The 20,769-nt window shown below is 37.8% G+C and overlaps 1 protein-coding gene across 2 annotated transcripts in view; it reads left to right on the plus strand.

The window, feature by feature from the left end:
- Nucleotides 1–1,027: 1,027 nt before the first annotated feature.
- Nucleotides 1,028–20,769, plus strand: part of LAPTM4A (lysosomal protein transmembrane 4 alpha) — a 73,175-nt gene continuing 53,433 nt past the window's right edge. Inside the window, exons 1-2 of one of the 2 annotated variants that reach the window (XM_053709647.1) lie at nt 1,028–1,214; nt 17,823–17,973. In XM_053709647.1, the coding sequence (XP_053565622.1) occupies nt 1,086–1,214; nt 17,823–17,973 (280 nt within the window). In that variant the 5' untranslated portion in view covers nt 1,028–1,085. The remainder of the gene's footprint in view (nt 1,215–17,822; nt 17,974–20,769) is intronic. The other variant, XM_053709648.1, reaches the window with a different exon arrangement.

The following is a 20,769-nucleotide window of genomic DNA, read 5'->3' on the forward strand; positions in this document are numbered from 1 at the left end:
GAGCTGAGGTAAAATATCTTCCTTTTTTACATTGCGATGCTAAGGTGATATTTTCCTGTCAGCTTTTTACAGTTATACTGCATCAGTTTCAAGTGATTTAGCATATTAGTATTATGTCCCTTTAAGGCTTATTTGTGTATATGAATTAGCTGATTTTGTGTTTTGAAGCCACAACCTAATAAAATGGGTTGAGCTTGTAGGTATAATCAGCTATCATTGCTTCATCACATTGTGTACATATACCTGCTTCTTTATCTTATATCTGTCCATAAACCAATCACCAGTACTTGGGGAGAACAATGGAAAATTAACATTTTATTACCTTATCTCTTCTATAACCCACTAGGAGTGTAATTTCTTCTACTGGCTGTGTTAACACAGCTTGGCCTCGAGACCAAAAACTTTCAGGATGGGTGGGGATACCACAGGCTAAATAAACTATTTCAAATGCCAATATAAGGGTGATGGAAATACTTGTAAACAATTTAATACACTCCAGCAGGTAAAGTGAATCATCAGGAACAAATTAAAGGGGAGACATTTTTTGAGTTGTCCCTTTCAAAGTGCTCAATTAAAGTCAATCTAAAATATTGCTTAGATTTCTGACCTGATTTTAAAACATGTCAAGTTTACCATCACTTTAAATTAAATTAGTGCAAATGCCTAATGACTGTGAAAGGCCTCAGCAGTGAAAGAGCTTATCAAACCATTTCAAATTGTGAACATATCTGTTTTCTCTACTGAATACAGTGAATTAACAACTGATCCACTTGAATCCGCTTTATTTTATTTTCACTTTTCCAACATTTTGTAAAACATATATCTTTTTAAAAAATAACATAATTCTACCACAAAGGGCTGAAACACACTGCTTTGCAATACATTCGTTAGATTACAAAATTATATAGTGCTCCTACCGGTCGCAACTGCCCATTTATATGATGGCGTCGTCGGCTTCACGCCCTTTATTATCAGCTGTTCTGTCTGAATGATCGCTGTAATGTTTTTTCCTTTGGGTTTAGCGTGACGTAAGCGCGCCTGGAGAGACGCAAAGAAGTTGGGTATACATCAAGAGAAGTCACAATATGCGTCTTGTGTTCGGTGATACGTTCGCCATGAACCCCAAGAGGATTCGGAATCGGCTGTATAGTACTCGTTGCTGCGGCTGTTGTCATGTCCGCACTGGGACCATCATACTGGGTACCAAGTATATGGTCAGTGAGTAAGAAAGTGACATGGGGATTCAGTATGGTGGGTGGCGGAAGGGACGGAATGGTTTGGGATGACAGGGCCCAGCCCCGGGGGCTAAGACTGTAGAATGTAAAAAGGTATCTTGGTGTGAATTTGATGCATAGACCTTTATTGATAGGTGACCTGGATAGGGAGGTAATTGTGTAGTAGGTGTTCCCAAATGTCAGGTAACATGAGAGTGGATAGTGTACAGGTGACTTTCAGCTATTATGTGAGGTGCAGGTACCACCGTGGGATATGAGGGACAAGGTGCAGGTACCACCGTGGGATGTGAGGGACAAGGTGTAGGTACCACCGTGGGATGTGAGGGACAAGGTGTAGGTACCACCTTTGGGATGTGAGGGACAAGGTGCAGGTACCACCTTTGGGATGTGAGGGACAAGGTGCAGGTACCACCGTGGGATGTGAGGGACAAGGTGCAGGTACCACCGTGGGATGTGAGGGACAAGGTGCAGGTACCACCGTGGGATGTGAGGGACAAGGTGCAGGTACCACCGTGGGATGTGAGGGACAAGGTGCAGGTACCACCGTGGGATGTGAGGGACAAGGTGCAGGTACCACCGTGGGATGTGAGGGACAAGGTGCAGGTACCACCGTGGGATGTGAGGGGCAAGGTGCAGGTACCACCGTGGGATGTGAGGGACAAAGGTGCGGGTGCCACCTTTGGGATGTGAGGGACAAAGGTGCGGGTGCCACCTTTGGGATGTGAGGGACAAAGGTGCGGGTGCCACCTTTGGGATGTGAGGGACAAAGGTGCGGGTGCCACCTTTGGGATGTGAGGGACAAAGGTGCGGGTGCCACCTTTGGGATGTGAGGGACAAAGGTGCGGGTGCCACCTTTGGGATGTGAGGGACAAAGGTGCGGGTGCCACCTTTGGGATGTGAGGGACAAAGGTGCGGGTGCCACCTTTGGGATGTGAGGGACAAAGGTGCGGGTGCCACCTTTGGGCTGTAAGTGCCATAACACATTGTAGCTCATAAGCTGGACAATTGATGATTGCACAATAAGCATGTAGCCACCTATACAGGTCCTAGAAATTTCTATTTATTCTCCAACCAGTAAGAAACTTCAGGGGATGAGTAATAAATTAGGCTTGTGTCTGTCTTTAACATTGAGTGAGCTAGTAGCTTTTCTGACTAATATCTTTTTATATTGATTTGTTTGTGTACACACGTCTTAAAAAAAGACTGAAAAAAACTTTTTATTTTTAATAGAAATAAGTACTTTCCAAATGAGCAATTACCCTTAAAATAACTACCCTTCAACTGCAAATTATGACTTATGTTTTTTGTTTTTTTATATATAAAACTGAAGGTTGTTATTATCACACCTATCTTTTCTCCTCTAAATTATCCAGTACATAAGTCTTATTTTGCAATATTTTGTTTAACATTTTGTACACAATATTTTAGATTTATAGTGTCTATAAAAGGACAGAATACATTGTTGGGGCTTGTTATATACTTCTAAAATGTTATGGTACAGTATTCTATACATATGAATGTGCAAACCATTGTTTGACTCATAATAAAGCTTTTGGCTTGCTTCTAAATACAAAATACAATTTGACTACTCTTGAATTTCCGGTAAGTACAGATTATGCAGATTTTTGTTTGTACTATGCCAGTTACTGGGAGGAATAAGCTAAAGGAAATTTACCCCTTTCCATGTCCCTAGCCAAAGCCGCCCTGGGGCCACAATTCAATTCTCCAGTCACTTTTTATCTGACATTCCAGTACTTAACCAGTATTACCAATATTCAACTCAGACAGAAATCCTCTCCTCTACAAATTTCTTTCCCCTCACATCCTCAGTGTTAATACTATATATATATATATATATATATATATATATATATATATATATATATATATATAATCTTGCTTTTAAGTTTGTTTTGTATCGAACGTAATTTTAAACAACTTTCTAATTTACTTTTATGAAAATAGATTTGTTCTCTTGGTATCTTTTATTGAAGAGTAAAACTAGGTAGGGCTCATAAGAGCTCAGGAGTGTGCATGTGTCTTTAGGAATGTATGGCCGCAGTGTTTTGCAACATTATTTGTAACTTTGTTATACAATGTTGCAAAACACTGAGGCCATAGATAACTAAAGACATGTGCACACTCCTGAACTTTTATGAGCCCTACCTAGTTTTACTCTTTAATAAAATATACCAAGAAATGAAGGAAATTTGATAACCAAAGTCAATTGGAAAGTTGTTTAAAATTGCCTGCTCAATCCGAATCGTGAAAGTTTAACTTTGTCTTTACTGTCCCTTTTGTTCACTGGCTGTGTGAGTGTAAAAATGCATTCCAGTACATTTCAGTTTTTTTTGTGGTTTTTTTTTTTTTTAGCATTACTGTAATAAGCTTTGTTTTTCTAAAAATGCTTCTTTGAAAAAACTGAATTCTTTGAAGTATGAACTTTTTGAAAACATCACACTATGGTTGTAGCTAGGCCTAATTGAAGTTTAAAACAAAAATATTTCTGTGTTTATATCCTGAGAATAGAATTTTGCAAGCAGTCATAAATATTGTAATTGATTTTGCTCTGTTTACACAACTACCTTATCTGTAGGAGTTGTTAAACAAGTTCAGAATTTGCAAAGCTTTCCTTGTATGGTTGTTTCATATTGTTTTTGACCGAAACAAAAAGTTAGTTGTAAAACATGGTTATTTGATTTAAAGGGACAGTCAAGTCCAAACTAAAGTTTAATGATTCAGATAGGGCATGCAATTTTAAACAACTTTTCAATTTACTTTTATCACCAATTTTGCTTTGTTCTCTTGGTATTCTTAGTTGAAAGCTAAACCTAAGAGGTTCATATGCTAATTTATTAGACCTTGAAGGCTGCCTCTTATCTAAATGCATTTTGACAGGTTTTTCACCACTAGATGGAGTTGTTTCATGTGTGTCATATAGATAACTGTGCTCACGCATGTGGAGTTAGCTAGGAGTCAGCACTGATTGGCTAAAATGAAAGTCTGTTAAAAGAACTGAAATAAGTGGGCAGAGGCTTAGATACAAGGTAATTACAGAGGTAAAAAGTGTAGACTGTCCCTTTTTAATATCTTCAAGATGGATTATTTTGGATATTTTTTCTCTCAGAAACCTTTGAGAGAGCATGACTTTGTGAATGGATTAATATAATTGATTTATCCACCCCAAAAAACACATTATAGCCATGAATATACAGCATCTTGTTGTATAATTAAAAACTAATCCATATTTCAGGATGAATTACCTTTTTGGATTTGGATTTTTTTTTTTTTTAAATCATTGATTTTTATTCATCCTGGAATGAAGCATGTTTGATAATAGAAATAAATTGGAAACTTTTTTTTTTTTTTAATTGTATGCTCCATCTGAATCACAAAATATTTTGAGTTTCATATCCCTTTTGAAAGGGACATTTGACTCTAAATGCTGGAAAGAATGTGTATTCAAAACAAAGATTAGCCTGCAAATAACATGCAGATGTATTTGTATTAAAAATTAGTTTAAATATTAAAAAAAAAAGTGAAAAGTTTTAGCATCCATAAAGCAATGGGCTTAGCCATGTTGTAACTTACCTGTTCTCACACACACACATGTGGAATACATTAAAATCCCATGTGTCTTTATCCATCTGACAGCAGGGTTTGCAACAATGTTTATAGCTATGTGATACATAGTTGCAAAAACTGCTACAGTATAGTGGTTAAGAGCAGTCTAGCCTGTAAAGAAGAAATTCACTTGCAACCCACACATTATGGCAGGAAGCACTACCTACTTTTAGACTTACACTGTTGGTGCCAGTTTATTATTTGCTGAGGTTGCTGTGACCTTATTTCCTAGACATTTATCAATGTTGTATGATTTTGCAGACCTAATTTTTATGTTTGGGAGGAGAGGAGCCATGCCATACATATATCTCCGTGTAACATAATATCAAAAACAGTAATAAACTAGGATTTTCATCAAAAACAAAGTCAAGTTTATTTAAAAAGATACACACACGTACACACACACGTACATGTACGCAAGAACAATTTATGATCACAATTTATACTCACAGTAGTGTTCTATAATTGTATATAATTTCCCCATATGTATTGTAAGTGCATATATCAAAAACAGTAAAAAAAACAAAAAAAAAACAGGATTTTCATCAAAAACAAAAGTCAAGTATTTTATCCCCCCCCCCCTCATAATTTTAATGAATTTTGGTTTAACCTTGAAAGTAGCTTTACCAATTCAGCAACCAGAAATCTATCTCCTACTGATGAGTTCCAAAAAGAACGAAACAGGCTGTCTAGTGAGTGATTTCTGGTTTGCTGCAATAATCCTGTTAAAAATATAGCTGTGTTAAAACAGTATTTTGAAACAAAAAAACCTGAGAATTTGCATATCTAATTTTCATATCTTTACCCAGAATTCTCTTGTGCATTGGTAACATTGTATATGAGGTATTTCTGGGAAAAAGCAAGCGGGGAATCTTGCCTAGATGTGCTAATTTCCTATGCAAATATTTACATTGAGATATATATCTATCTATAATATTCTTGTCTGGACTCTGTCAGTCATATAAGCTGTTTTTTTTTTCCCCTTCAAATATGATTTCACTACATTAAAGGGAATATCAACTTTCATGATAAAGTGCCCGGTTTTTAAAATAACTATTAAAAACAGGGGGCACTTTCATTCATGAACGTTTACATTGCACCGGATTTTACAAATACTTACCTTCTTCTCATGAAACACCAGATCGCCGATCACCCGCCTGCTTCTTCCTGCTGTACTAACACAGCAGTGACGTAACCAGCTTCCTCCAATCACAGCGTGGCCTCACCAGTTGAACGCTCCTGGGGGGGATGCCGTGATTGGAGAGAATCGGTTTCATCATTGCTGACAAAGTACAGAGGAGCTGCAGGCGTGGAATCGGCGATCCAGTGTTTCAGGAGAAGAAGGTAAGTATTTGATACAATGTAAACTTTCATAAATGAATGTGCCCCTGTTTTTAATTTTTTTTTTAAACTGGGCACTTTATCATGAAAGTTGACATTCACTTTAACAGTGTGCTTGGCATCGTTATCATGCTGAAAAATAAAACCATTCCCAATCTGGAAGAAATGGCATGATGAATTAAAACCTCTCTGTACTTTTCAGCGTTCATGATCCCATCAAACGGACAATATCTCCAAGACCACTGGCAGAAATGCAGCCCCAAACTACTAGGACAGACCCTCCAACATATTTCACTGAAGGCCACACGCGCTCATTCTTCCATCTCTCTCCAACTTTTCTTCTTAAATATTGTTGATGATTGGACCCAAAAATTTCAAACTTGAAGTTGTCACTCCATAATACTCTTTTTCCACTGATCTTTATTCCAATCTTTGTGAGTTTTAGCACATCTTAGCCTTTTCACCCCTTTTCCCCTCCCGAAAAAGTGGTTTCTTGGCCTCTACCCTTCCACAAAGACCATTCCTGATCAAGCTTCTTCGAACTGTTGAAGGGTCAACTTGGCATCTCAATTAGATTATATGTATTTGTTATTATATATCCATTCATCAGATATTGTACTTTTTTTTTTTTTTTTTTTTAATGTAAATATCTAATTATGACGCTTTATGAATTACCCAATCACGAGTGAGAGAGGTCTTTTATCTTTGTTTGTTAAATATGTCTATATATAAGGCACTATATGCCGAAACGCGTAAGTCTGACGGCATGTATCCCGCATTCATGTTTTAATCCAGTGTATTACATATCTTAATAAAGCAGCAATATTGTGCATACGAGAGTGCTTGCCGGTTCTTCGGTTTGCTGATCCCGTTGAAGCTGCCAGATGCTAAGTCAGGTCCTTGCTGGATTTTTTCCGTTCTCTCAAAGAAGAAACTCTGAGAAACTTCCCATCAGACAAGTTTCCTTGGCTTTCCAGTCTTTTTTTTTTTTTTTTTGTCCTTGACCTCTACTGATTCTTTATAACAGCTTGAATACCACAACTTGAGTATCCAGTTTGTTTTCTGATTTCCCTTTGAGAGTGGCCTTGCTGATGCAAAAGTATGATTTTATGTATGTCAAATTCTATGATCTTTGGCATTTTGAATGGAATGATGCTATTTTAAAGGTGGTCTTATTAGCAAGCTTCCAATTAATTAAATTTGTACCACATGTGTACATAATGCTCAAGCATGTCTTGCACAAACCTGGTGTAATAGAACTTTTTCACAGCAATCATTTTGACCTTAAATAGTAGGAAAAATACAGGTGTTAGCAATTACATTAATTATGGTTCCATTTAGGTTTACGAGAGCCAGGTTGCTTAAGTGTAAGGAGAGGTTACACTAAATACTTGCCACTTTAGCCTATAGAAGCTGTTTTTTCTTATTTATTTTTCTTTCTGTTTTTTAATACTGCATGCAAATATCCTGTATTTTCTGGTTGTATTCTAATAAAGAGACTGAAAAATATATGGTCATTATACAATTGCTAAAACAATAAATCGAATGGTTGCCTAAGACTTTTGCACAGTACTGTGTGTGTGTGTGTGTATATATATATATATATATATATATATATATATATATATATACACACACACACCTGCAACAACTAATCGGTAAGATTGATCATAAAAAATAATTGTCAAAGAATCTCATTATCAATTAGGTGGTCAGCGATTAGTTGGTTAATTGCACAGCACCAGCTGCTTCAATCCGATGAACTCCTATGGTATTGTGCAAACCTTTTTATTTATTAAAAAAAAATTTCTATCCGTTTAATTGGATGATTATTGTCCGATTTTAATCGGATAGAAAAAAAGATTAAAAAAATAAATTACATTTTTTTTTTTTTGCACAATCTTAGTTGCAGTAGATCATCAGATTAAAGCAGCTGGTGCTGTGCAACTGACCAACTAATCGCTGACCACCTAATTGATAATGAGATTTGTTGACAACTATTTTTATGATCAAACTTACCGATTAGTTGTTGCAGCCCTACATACATATATTTCCTCATTCACAAGTAGCAGTCTTGGTATTTGTGTGGTGGGATGGAAAAGCAGATATGCTGACCTTGCATGCATTGAGGAAGTGCCCACGGTCAGACGCATTGCACAATGCATATGGGGGAGGGAGATTCTATGGAGTCCATATCTCAGCCTCTGTTCCATTTGAGATTTTTGTATTTTTATAAACTGTTTGTGAAAGGTTTTGTATGAGCATGCATTAATTGCCATTAGTTAATAATGTCTTATTCTCTGTCACTAAATAAAAAATAAGTCTTAAGAATGTGTGCGAACCACTACAGTGATAAATATAAAAAAAAAAAATAGAAAAGTAGAAAATACATTCGCAGCTCTTGTACCCTATAACTTTTTTTCTATTTGTTAAAATTGTGCCCATTCACATGTTCCCTGAATGACAAAATTAGGAAGGAATACCTATAAACATAAATTCACTGTACATGTCTAGTTAAATTACAGTGTGTTAGAATTAAAAAAAACAATAGTACTACATTTTTTTTTTTTTTTTTTTTTACCTGTGAATACTAAATTTTGTAAGCCTCTTCTACCTGCCCCCTATCCTAAAGCCTCTTCTGCCTGCTCCCCTTCAGCCTTCCATAGAGTTTTAACAAAGGTGTGCTGCACAATGCGTTAGAGCCTAATCTTAATACGGTAATAGGGCACATAACCCAGTGGCAAAGCTAAGTAAAATGTGGATCACAATCACAACATCATGATCCACGGTTTACATTATGTCAGTGTGCAAGGAACCCCTGAGACTCAAAATTAGCAAGAAATAAAAAGGTTAATGTGAGGACAACATGGGGATACAATTATAGAACACTATTGTGATCATAAATTGTTCTTGCGTATGTGTATTATTATTATTATTATTATTATTATTTTTGTGCCCTCCACTAATATTTACACCCTTGGTAAATATGAGCAAAGAAGGCTATTAAACCTTTTGTTAAAAAAAAAAAATACACAAAAATATTCTGCTCTCATGGATATCAAACAATTGCAAACACAATATAGGTTTATCCAAAATAAAACAAAACATTTTGTTAAATATGTGGTGCAATTATTGGAACCCCTATAATAAATTCATATGTGAAAATTATATTTGAATTATATTCCCATTGATATTTTACATTTTATAGTACTCTAAGAACAGGATATTGTTCAACCATAACTTACTGATTCACAGGGGTATAAATATGACGTAACACATTGGCCAAATTCCCTTAGTCATTCATTACAATGGGTAAGACCTAGGAATATAGTTGTGATGTGCGGCAAAAGGTTGTTGAGCTTCACAAAATGGGACATAGCTATAAGAAAATAGCAAAATGCCCATTTTCACCATCAGGGCAATCATTCCAGTCAACTGGAAATGTTATGAATCAACCTGAAAGAGGATGTGTGTCTATTTCTTTCTTAAGATATTGTGAGTCCACGGCTTGAGTAATTACTGTTGGGAATATCACCCCTGGCCAGCAGGAGGAGGCAAAGAGCACCACAGTTAAACTGCTAAGTATCACTTCCTTACCCCCAACCCCCAGTTATTCTCTTTACCTTCAGTGCATGGAGGAGGTGAAGTTTAGGTGTCTTCCGTGTCATTCCTTGCAGTGGTGGCTTTAAAGCAGTTGAGAACTTGTAAAGAGGTAATTACTGCGTTTTCCGAACAATTGCTGCCCTAATTTAGAAAGCCAGAGTTGGCTACTCTGTTCTTTCTTTTTCAAAGGTCTCTGAAGAACTGTCTTCTCATACCTTGTAACTGTCTACATGCCGGACAGCGTGGCAGGTAAGTGCTTTTTCTTCTAGTTGGGGAGACCATGCACTTAACAAATTAAAAGACACTGTTTTTTTTATTGGGACATAGATAATCCTGTTGTATGGGTTACACTGGGGCATGAAGCAGGCACTGTAGCATGCGTCAGACTAACATTTAGACTCTTATCCTTTTTAAAAAAAAAAAAAAAAAAAAAATGTTTTTATTAGGCTGGACTGTGGACATAATATCCCAGGGTTACAAATTGGAATTCAAGATTATCTGCAGACCAGATAAAGAGAGAGGCGTTCTTGACATGTATCAACACAAAACTTATATGAAAAACTATGCGCTGGACTGGGATCAAACTGCACATTAAAGACAGGCAATCCCAAAACCTGAAAAAAAACTTTGAATCCAAAAACAGTTAATTTGAGTGCCTACTGTTCACTAGAGGCTAAAGATCTCAAAGATGGCAATATTTGTTATATATGGAATGAATTAGGGCTGCCCGACTAATCGCATATGCAATTTGAAACCGCAATTGCAGTGATTTAAAAACTGCGAGAGTCGCGATTTTTTGCTAATAAAAAAATATCCTCAGAAGTGGCTGTAATGCATTGATTTGTATGTGATTTCTTGCAAACCAGCTCCATCTAGTGGTTGCTTTTAGCACACATTTGTAAAATGGCTGTTTTACTTTCACTTTCTGATCTCAGACTTTCTGATCTCAGAGTAGCAGCCGGCCAGCCGATCAATCTAGAAGTCTAAAAACAGAGCCCATGCAGGAATGAAGAGTAGGGAAAGCCACTTTACTTATATTTTCCCCTAGGGACATCTGCAGTCTAAAACTTAGGGTATGTAAAGATTATGGAACCTCCCACACAATCTCCTGCTCTCTGAGAAATGGCTCAAATACATAGCAGATGCAGTTAACCCTTACGGCTACCAAAAAGGCTAAAACTGCAGTCCCCTCTGCTGCTGGGTTAACTTAACTGCATCTACAATGTATTTGATATCAGCAAGGCACAGCATTTCTGAAAGGAGCAGCCCCCCACCCCTACTGCTATATGCCTGTATTGGATACCTGGACAGGAGCAGGGCTAATTTTCAGTCAAAATGTTTAAAAAAAGAATAAATAAATATATATGTATGTGTGTGTATGTGATTGTATATTATATGTGTGTGTGTGTGTGTGTATATATATATATATATATATATATATATATATATATATATATATATATATGTGTATGTGGCTTAAAATGCTTCATTTGTTAATCATACCACTGTCCACAGTTAGAATTACTGTCCAAGAAAACATGACAATGTTGTGTGTCATAAGACCTAATAACTAACTAGTTGCTACTATTTAATCACATCACAGGCAGCAAATTTTATTTTAACTATTTTTTGTTTTGTATTTTCATGCTACAAGAGTGTTTTGGACATTGAGAAACATGTACATTAAGATTCTGTAGTGTTAAATAAACTTTATAATGCAAAACGAAGGTGTTAGTCATTTATAAGAAAACTGCGATTAAATCGCAATCACGTTTTTTTTTCCAAAAAATTAAATTGCGAAAAAATTTTTGCCCATATCATCCAGCCCTAGAATGAATCTATGAATACAAATTTCTGTAGATGATGAATTTTTTATTATTATTATTAATACTCATTTGAAAAATAAATTGTTTGTGGAAGTTTATTCAATGTACATGGATTTAAACACTTGTCTCAAACAACCTGTGTATATTGGTACCAATATGAATTTCAATGCTAAGTGTAGTAATGGTCTGACAATAAAATAATCTCTCAAATAGAGACCATATTGCAGTCGTTTGTGTCCAATAAAATCACAATTCTACTTAACCCCTTAAGGACAAGGCCATTTTTCAATTTCTTTCCCTTAAAGGGACAGTCTACCATAAAATTGTTATTGTTTTAAAAGATAGATAATCCCTTTATTACCATTCCCCAGTTTTGCATAACCAACACAATTATATTAATATACTTTGTACCTCTGTGATTACCTTGTATCTAGGAACCTTCTTCCAGCCCCCGGATCACATGACTGTGACTGTTTATTATCTATTGTCTTAAATTTAGCATTGTTTTGTGCTAAATCTTAAATAACCCCCTGTGCCTGAACACAGTGTTATCTATATGGCCCACGTGTACTTTCTGTTTCTTTGTGTTGAAAAGAGATTTAAAAAGCATGTGATAAGAGGCAGCGCTCAAAGGCTTAGAAATTATCATACAAAACTACCTATGTTTAGTTTAAACTAAGAATACCAAGAGAAAAAAGCAAATTTGATGATAAAAGTAAATTGGAAAGTCTGTCTGGAATCCCTGAATATCCCTTGACGTGTGTGTGTGTGTATGTGTATGTATATATGTATATGTATATATGTATGTATGTGTGTATATATATATATATATATATATATATATATATAATTTTTTTTTTTTTTTTTTTTTTTTTTTTTTTTTAGTATACATCCCAAAGTATTGATCTAGGCCAATTTGGATATATTTCATGCCACCATTTCACCGTCAAATGCGATCAAATTAAAAAAAAAAGTTCACTTTTTCACTAACTTTTGGTTTCTCACTGAAATTATTTACAAACAGCTTGTGCAATTATGGCACAAATGGTTGTAAATGCTTCTCTGGGATCCCCTTTGTTCAGAAATAGCAGACATATATGGCTTTGGCATTGCTTTTTGGTAATTAGAAGGCCGCTAAATGCCGCTGCGCACCAAACTTGTATTATGCCCAGCAGTGACGGGGTTAATTAGGTATCTTGTAGGGAGCTTGAAGGGTTAATTTTAGCTTTAGTGTAGAAATCAGTCTCCCACCTGACACATCCCACCCCCTGATCCCTCCCAAACGGCTCTCTTCCCTCCCCCACCCCACAATTGTCCCCGCCATCTTAAGTACTGGCAGAAAGTCTGCCAGTACTAAAATAAGTTTATTTAGTTTTTTTTAATTAAAAAATATATATATCATATTCTGCTGTGTTGGATCCCCCCCCTTAGCCCCCAACCTGCCTGATCTCCCCCAATGAGCTCTCTAACCCTCCCCCCACTAACTATTAGCCACCATTTTGGGTACTGGCAGCTGTCTGCCAGTACCCACTTTGCAAAATAACTTTTTTTTTTTTTTTTTTAAATCTAACTTTTTCTGTAGTGTAGCTGCCCCCCTCCATACCCTACACCCTCCCCCTCCCAGATCACCCCCAGATAACTGCTCCTCTGCACCCACCACCCTCTCCCACCAAAAAAAAAATCCCCAGCAACTGTCTTAGATCGCGGGTGCACCCGCCCCTCTCCGTCAGCGCGCATACCCGGCATAGAGAATAGTCGGAAGGAAGTTCCCAAGTGATGGGCCGCCCACCCACCAACGATGGGCACTGGCCGATGCAGAGAGGGCCACAGAGTGGCTCTCTCTGCATCGGTGTGCCTAAAAAGGTATTGCAGTGATGTTAATATCGAGGCATCACTACAATACCTTGAAAGCTGCTGGAAGCGATCAGGATCGATTCCAGCCGCTTGAAATCCTTAACGACGTACAGGGTACGTCGCTGGTCTTTAAAGACCAGTTTGTGTAAGACGTGCCCTGTACGACATGCGTCGTTAAGGGGTTAATAAAAACAATTCTATTTTAAAAAATAGTTTCCATAAGTTATATAAACTGATAAAATTCTGGTTAAAAAAAAAAATTTTGGTTTAAAAAAATTTTTGGGCACATTTACCCAGTCTTGGTAAATGTTGTTTTAAATAATGATTTGGAGTTTGTAACTCTCAAAAAGCCAAAAGCAAGTGTAGTTCACTCCGGTGTTGTTTAACACCCTTCCAAAGTGCATTAGTCAAAAAACTCCAAAACAATAATGTTCAGCTATATATCTGCTTACTTGCAAGTAAATTCTTCCTCCAGGTTTACTTTACACCTTCTGTAAGGAGCGTGTGAAGTAGTTACGTCTGAATCCGTATGTGGAAAGACTTCAACTGAGCCGTGCTCTCCTAAGCACGCCCACAGAAGCTGGATGACGTCAGACCTTCCGGCCTTCCTAGTGAAAGTAGTCCGTAAGTGTGGCAACACGTTGCAGCTCTCAGGAGCCTTTGTCAAGCCATTGTGGTTCCCAAAAAAGAGGGAACTTTCCATCCCATTTTAGACTTGAAGTGTCTAAACAAGTTTCTCAAAGTTCCATCCTTGAAGATGGAGACTATACGCTCTATTCTTCCTTTAGTACAAGAGGGTCAGTTCATGACAACCATAGACCTAAAGGATGCATATCTTCATGTTCCTATTCACAGGGACCATCACAGATTCCTGAGATTTGCCTTTCTGGACAAACATTTCCAGTTCCAGTTTTTCAAAGGTTCTGGGAGCTCTTTTTGCAGTGATCCGTTCTTGTGGAATTGCTGTGGCACCCTACCTGGACGACGTATTGGTTCAGACGCCATCTTTTCAACAAGCAAATCTCACACAGATTTTTTTTTTTTTCTTCGTTCCCACGGAGGGAATGTGAATCTGGAAAAAAGCTCCCTTTCCCCTGCTACAAGAGTTGTGTTCTTAGGGACCATAATAGATTCTCTATTGATAAAGATTTTTCTGACAGAGGTCAGGAAAAACAAAATCATTTCCTCTTGCCTCTCCAGGTTACTGCTCATCCTTCAGTGGCTCAATGTATGGAGGTTAATCGGTCTGATGGTGGCTTACATTGACATTATTCCATTTGAGAGCTCTCCAGTTGTGCATGCTCAGACAATGGAATGGCGACCATGCAGATCTATCTCAGAGAATAGTTAGATCAGTCATCAAGAGATTCTCTCCCGTGGTGGATTTCTCAGGAACATCTGTCTCAGGGCACATGCTTTCGGAAACCTTCCTGGGTGATCGTGACCACGGACGCCAGCCGGCTGGGGATCAGTCTGGATCTCGTTAAAAGCTCAGGGCCTTTGGACTCGGGAGGAGTCTGCTTTTCCCATCAACATCTTGGAGTTTAGGGTGATTTACAATGTTCTATTGGCTTGGCCTCAGTTGTCCTCAGCCCAGTTTATCAGGTTCCAGTCAGACAACATAACCTCTGACTTACATGAATCACCATGGAGGAACTCGGAGTTCCTTAGCCATGAAGGAGGTTACTCCGATAGATGCTCTGGCGGTTCCTTGGGTTTTCAGGTTGGCATACCCGTTTCCTCTGTTTGCTCTCCTTCCACGAGTCATTGCTCGTATCAAACAGGAGGGGGTGTCAGTGATTCTAATAGCCCCTGCGTGTCCTTGCAGGATCTGGTTGGCAGACCTAGTGGAGATGTCATCTCTCCCACCTTGGATACTACCTCTGAGGAAGGACTTTCTGATTCAGGGTCCCTTCCTTTATCCAAATCTTGTTTCTCTGAAGCTGACTGCTTGGAGATTGAAAGCTTAATTCTGTCTAAGCGTGGTTTTTCTGAGTCGATCATTGAGACCATGATTCAGGCTTGCAAGCCTGTTACTAGAAAGATTTACCTTTTTAAGATATGGCGTAAATATCTTTATTGGTGTGAATCCAAGGGCTACTCTTGGAGAAGAATTAGAATTCCTAGAATTTTTATATTTTCTTCAGGAAAACCTGGAGAGGGGATTGTCAGTCAGTATCCTGAAAGGTCAGATTTTTGCTTTATCAGTTTTACAACATAAACATTTGGTAGATGTGCCAGATGTGCAATCTTTCTGTAAGGCCTTGGTCAAAATCAGGCCTGTCTTTAAGTCTGTTGCTCTTCCTTGGAGCCTTAACCTTGTTCTTAAAGTTTACAACTGGCTCTGTTTGAGCCGTTGCATTTCATAGACATTAAGTTGTTATCTTGGAAGGTTTTTTTTCTTGTTGCTATCTCTTCTGCTCTTAGAGTCTCGGAACTCTCAGCTCTGTAGTGCGATTCCCCTTATCTTATTTTTCATGCCGATAAGGTGGTTCTTCGTACTAAGTTAGGTTTCCTTCCTAAGGTTGTTTCTAATAGAAATATCAATCAGGAAATTGTTGTTCCCTCTCTGTGTCCTAATCCTTCTTCCAAAGAACGTTTGTTACACAATTTGGATGTTGTATGTGCTCTTAAATTCTACTTACAGTGGACTAAGAATTTTTGCCAGTCCTCTGCCCTCTTTGTCTGTTTCTCTGGTAAACGTAAATGTCAGAAAGCTACTGCTACTACTCCTTTCTTTTTGGTTACGAAGTATAATTCGTTTGGCTTATGAGACTGCTGGACAGCAGCCTATTGAGAGAATTACGGCTCATTCCACAAGAGCTGTTTCCTCTTCTTGGGCTTTCAAAAATGAAGCTTCTGTGAAACAAATTTGCAAGGCTGCAACTTGGTCTACTCTACTTATTTTTTACACATTGATATGTTTGCCTCGGCTAAGGCTTCTTTTGGAAAGAGAGGTTCTTCAAGCGGTGGTGCCTTCTGTTTAGGACTGCCTGTCTTGTCCCTCCCTATTTATCAGTGTCCTCTAGCTTGGGTATTTGTTCCCAACAGCAATTACTCAAGCTGTAGACTCACCATATCTTGGGAAAAAAAAACAAAATGTATGCTTACCTGATAAATTTTATTTATATCCGGATATGATGAGTCCACAGCCCCACCCTTTATTTTAAGATAGTTGTTCTTTTGAGTATAACCTCAGACACCTCTACACCTTTTTATGTTACTCCTTTTTCTCCATTTCCCTTCAGTCGAATGACTGGGGGTTGTGGTTAAGGGAGTGATACTTAGCAGTTTACCTGTAGTGCTCTTTGTCTCCTCCTGCTGGCCAGGAGTTATATTCCCAACCGTAATTACTCAAGCCGAGGACTCACCATATCCGGAAATAAATAAATTTATCAGGTAAGCATACATTTTTGTTTTTTCTCAACGCACTGTAAAAGAGGATGGTTCCCGTGGCCAAAATATCTCCAAGAATCAAAGCTGGAGAATTGCAGAGGTTTGTTGTGTCTTTGGGGCAGAATGTCTCAAACTACAATCCGACGTCGCCTACATCACCACAAAAACAAACAAACTTAAGCTTCTTCAGTTTGCCAAACACTACTGGAAATTCAAATTATGGCAAACGCCAGAGGTGGGTTTGGTGCACACAGAGAGGAAGCCATGCCCAGGCTGAGGCTGTTTTTATGCCAGAGGACCTGGACATTTTGTTGGGATACTTGGCATCATGGACTCGAATACTAACAGATATTAAATGAACACCTGACTGCCTCTGCCAGAAAGCTTAAAATACTCTGTGGTTGGGTCTTCCAGCAGGACAATGATCCAAACTTAACATCAAAATCGATACAAAAATGGTTTACTGACCACAAAATCAAGGTCCTGCCATGGCCATCACAGTCCCCTGACTTGAACCCCATAGAAAACCTGTGGGGTGAACTGAAGAGGAGAGTCCACCAGCTTCGACCTTGCATTTTAAAGGATATGGAGAGATTCTGTATGGACCAATTTTCTCAGATCCCTTGCCATGTATTTTCCAACCTTGCCAGGCATTATAGGAGAAAACTCAGAGCTATCTTGTCAAAGGGAGGTAGCACAAAGTAATGACTAAAAGGGTGCCAATAATTGTGCCACAAATATATTTAACAAAGATTTGTTTTGTTTTTGTTAAACCTGTGTTGTATTTTTTTTATTTTTTGGGGAAAAATAAATAAATATATATATTGTGTGTGTTGACATATATGTACTGTTAAATGCACCCACTGTTTTCCCATTACAGATTTAAGTGTATTATCTTTAACCTTTTTAATAAGCTGACATTTGTGATTTTATTTATTTTAAGGTGGTGTATTTGCTTATGGGAATTTTACTCACTGTGAAAGTGACCCATCCTGATACAGTGCCATCTGTGGATATACAGTATGAAGTTATTGGAAACTACTATTCTTCAGAGAGAATGGCTGGTGAGTCTGCCAACGTGCCCTCATTGCCAGGTGTGTCTTCAGAAAACAAGATTTGTAGGAGTTTATAGAAATCAGCAGAGCAGTAACTGACAATGAGCCAATTAGCAGCAACATTTGCACGGCTGGGTCACATGACTACAACTTCAGATTGGGTCACCAGCTGTTTTTTGTTCAGGACTAGGATTAGCAAAAGGTCAAAACTGAAATGTGCATTTCAGTTTTAATTAGAAGTGTGTTTGCACTATACTTCCATTAGCAAAAATGCTTCTAGTAAAAGTTACGCACATATGCTTTGAATGCCCCGTGCACCAGCACTCAAACACCATATCTTCTCAGAGTCGGCAGTGGCTTGTATGACACAAATCAAGTCTTCACTGATTCAGTACACACCGCCGCCAGTTCTTTGTGTAGGTGTGGTGCTTGAATCCTGAAGCTGTTGTATAGTCACAGGTAGCATATGTGCGTATACCACTGAAACGGTAAAAACATTTACTAGTATTTTTGCTAATGGAAGTATATTGTAAAGATGTTTCTTGCCAAAACTGAAATGCACATTTCAATTTTTTCCTTTTTATACCAGTATATACCTTAGATGTATTAAAGAATTGTGTTAAAAGGATGTTAAACTCAAAATGTAATCTCTTAAAATAAGGAACACAAATATTTCATATATGCTGCTTTTGCTGTATATAAATATTATTTTAGGTCTTTCTCCAGAGAGGCTGAAGTGCTTCCATCATACTTTAAAGGGGCATTCTGACAAAAAAAAATGCATGTTTATAAATAGTTAGTACCTGGAATTTTTACATTATTAAACCTAGATAACTTTAATTTACAGCATGTCATTTTTATGGTAGAATGTGGGGAAATGTATTCTACAGCACTAGTTTATTCATATCTAATCCTAATTGGCATCAGCAGAGGACACAAGGCTTTTCAATAGATCTGTAGATCTATTGTGCGGTTCCCAGTCTTACAAGACCTGATGCTGTGGCGTAAATTGGCCAGCAGATGTCCTCAGCTTGTTCTATAACGAGCTTTATTAAAAAAAATATAATGGTCGTAACTGAAAAATGAATGACTGACTGCATTTCAGTATTGAATGGAATTGTTTTTGCAATATATTTATATTAGCAAAAATGCTTGTGGTAAAACCAGTTCTAACTGTTAATAAGTCAGTACTTATGTACCGCCTCATACAGTGGTGTATTGCATCAGTTATGACTTAATTTGCATCATACACTGCTGTCTCTCAGCGCAAGTCTGGTGCTTGAATGTTAGTGCACAGGGTATGTGCAGCGTATGTTGCCGGCCGGGTAACATTATGAAATTGTGAGGGCAGTGTAATGCTTTACAAACATTTTGTTATTTATAAACACTACATATGCTATAGAGCAAGTAGTTTTAAACACATTTTTATTTTATTTCTATTAACTCTTTTTCTTTTCTTTTTGTATCCTTTGTTGAAAAGCAGGATCATGGGCAGCAGTGCACAACTGGGTGCTAGCTGCTGATTGGTGGCTGTACATATGTCTGCTCTCATTGCTTCACCCTATGTCACTGGTTTTCAAATCTGTCCCCAGGCCTCCCAAACAGGCAAGATTTTAGGGATATCTCAACTAGAGCACAATAAACATGGTTATTAGCCTGCTCTCATCCAAGGTAATCCTGATAATCTGGCCTCTTAGGGAGGCTGAGGACAGGTTTGAAATCCAGTGCTCTGTGCATTGCTTCAACAAAGGATGCCAAAAGAATAAAGCACATTTGATAATAGAAGGTAATTAAAAAGTTGTTTGTTCTGTCTTACTCATGAATGAGTTTTTGAGTTTAATATGTCCATATAATATTGGCTTAAATTTTTAAATTTTAGCTGTATGTGTACAGAAGAACAAAGAAATCCTTTCTAATAAATAAACATTAATATACACACTCTGTAGACAAACGTATGTGAACACCTAACAATCGCACCAAATATCCTTCACCAAACTTTATAGTAGACACCATGCATTCCTGTAGGTAGCGTTCTCCTAGCATCCAGCATAATTCATCACTCCAGAGAAAACACGTTTCCAGTGTCCAGTAGCAACTTACTTTACACCATTCCAGCTGACGCTTGGTATTGTGCATCCTGATGTGAGGCTTGTGTACACGGCCATGGAAACTCATGAAGGTCCTGACAGTTCTTGTGCTGGTGTTGCTTCCAGAGGCAGTTTGGGATGCTGTAGTGAGTGATGCAACAGATGATTGGTTATTTTTATGCTCTTCAGATCTCGGCAGTCTCCATGGTTTATCACTTTGTATCTGGGCTGTTGCTCATAGACACTGCCACTTCACAATAATAGCACTTCTATTTGACCGATCTAATAGGGCAGAGGTGACATCCTATGATAGTGCCATGTTTAAAGTCACTGAGCTCTTCTATACAACACATTGTACTGCTTATGTTAATCTATGGAGATTTCATGGCTTAGTGCTGGATTGTATGCATCTATTAGTAATGAGTATAGCTGAAACACTCAATGATTGGTAGGGGTGCCCACATACCTTTGGCCATATGGTTTGTATGTATGTCTCTGTTTTATAGAGTGATGTGGTCCGTCCTTCATCAGGCAACCTGATTGACAAATAAAGCTCAACTATGCAGTATATACGAGTGTATTAAAAACAAATGTGCATTTGTCATACTTTTTGAGAGAGGTGGGAAGTAGCTTCTAGATGTGATTAATTTCTTAAAGCTTTGACCATGTGACTGACCTGTTTATAGCTTAATCACAAAGTGGAAGCAGAGGGGACAACATAAGGAATCTTCAGTGTAGGTTTACACAA

The sequence above is a fragment of the Bombina bombina genome, chromosome 4 (assembly GCF_027579735.1).
Source record: "Bombina bombina isolate aBomBom1 chromosome 4, aBomBom1.pri, whole genome shotgun sequence".
Taxonomy (NCBI): domain Eukaryota; kingdom Metazoa; phylum Chordata; class Amphibia; order Anura; family Bombinatoridae; genus Bombina; species Bombina bombina.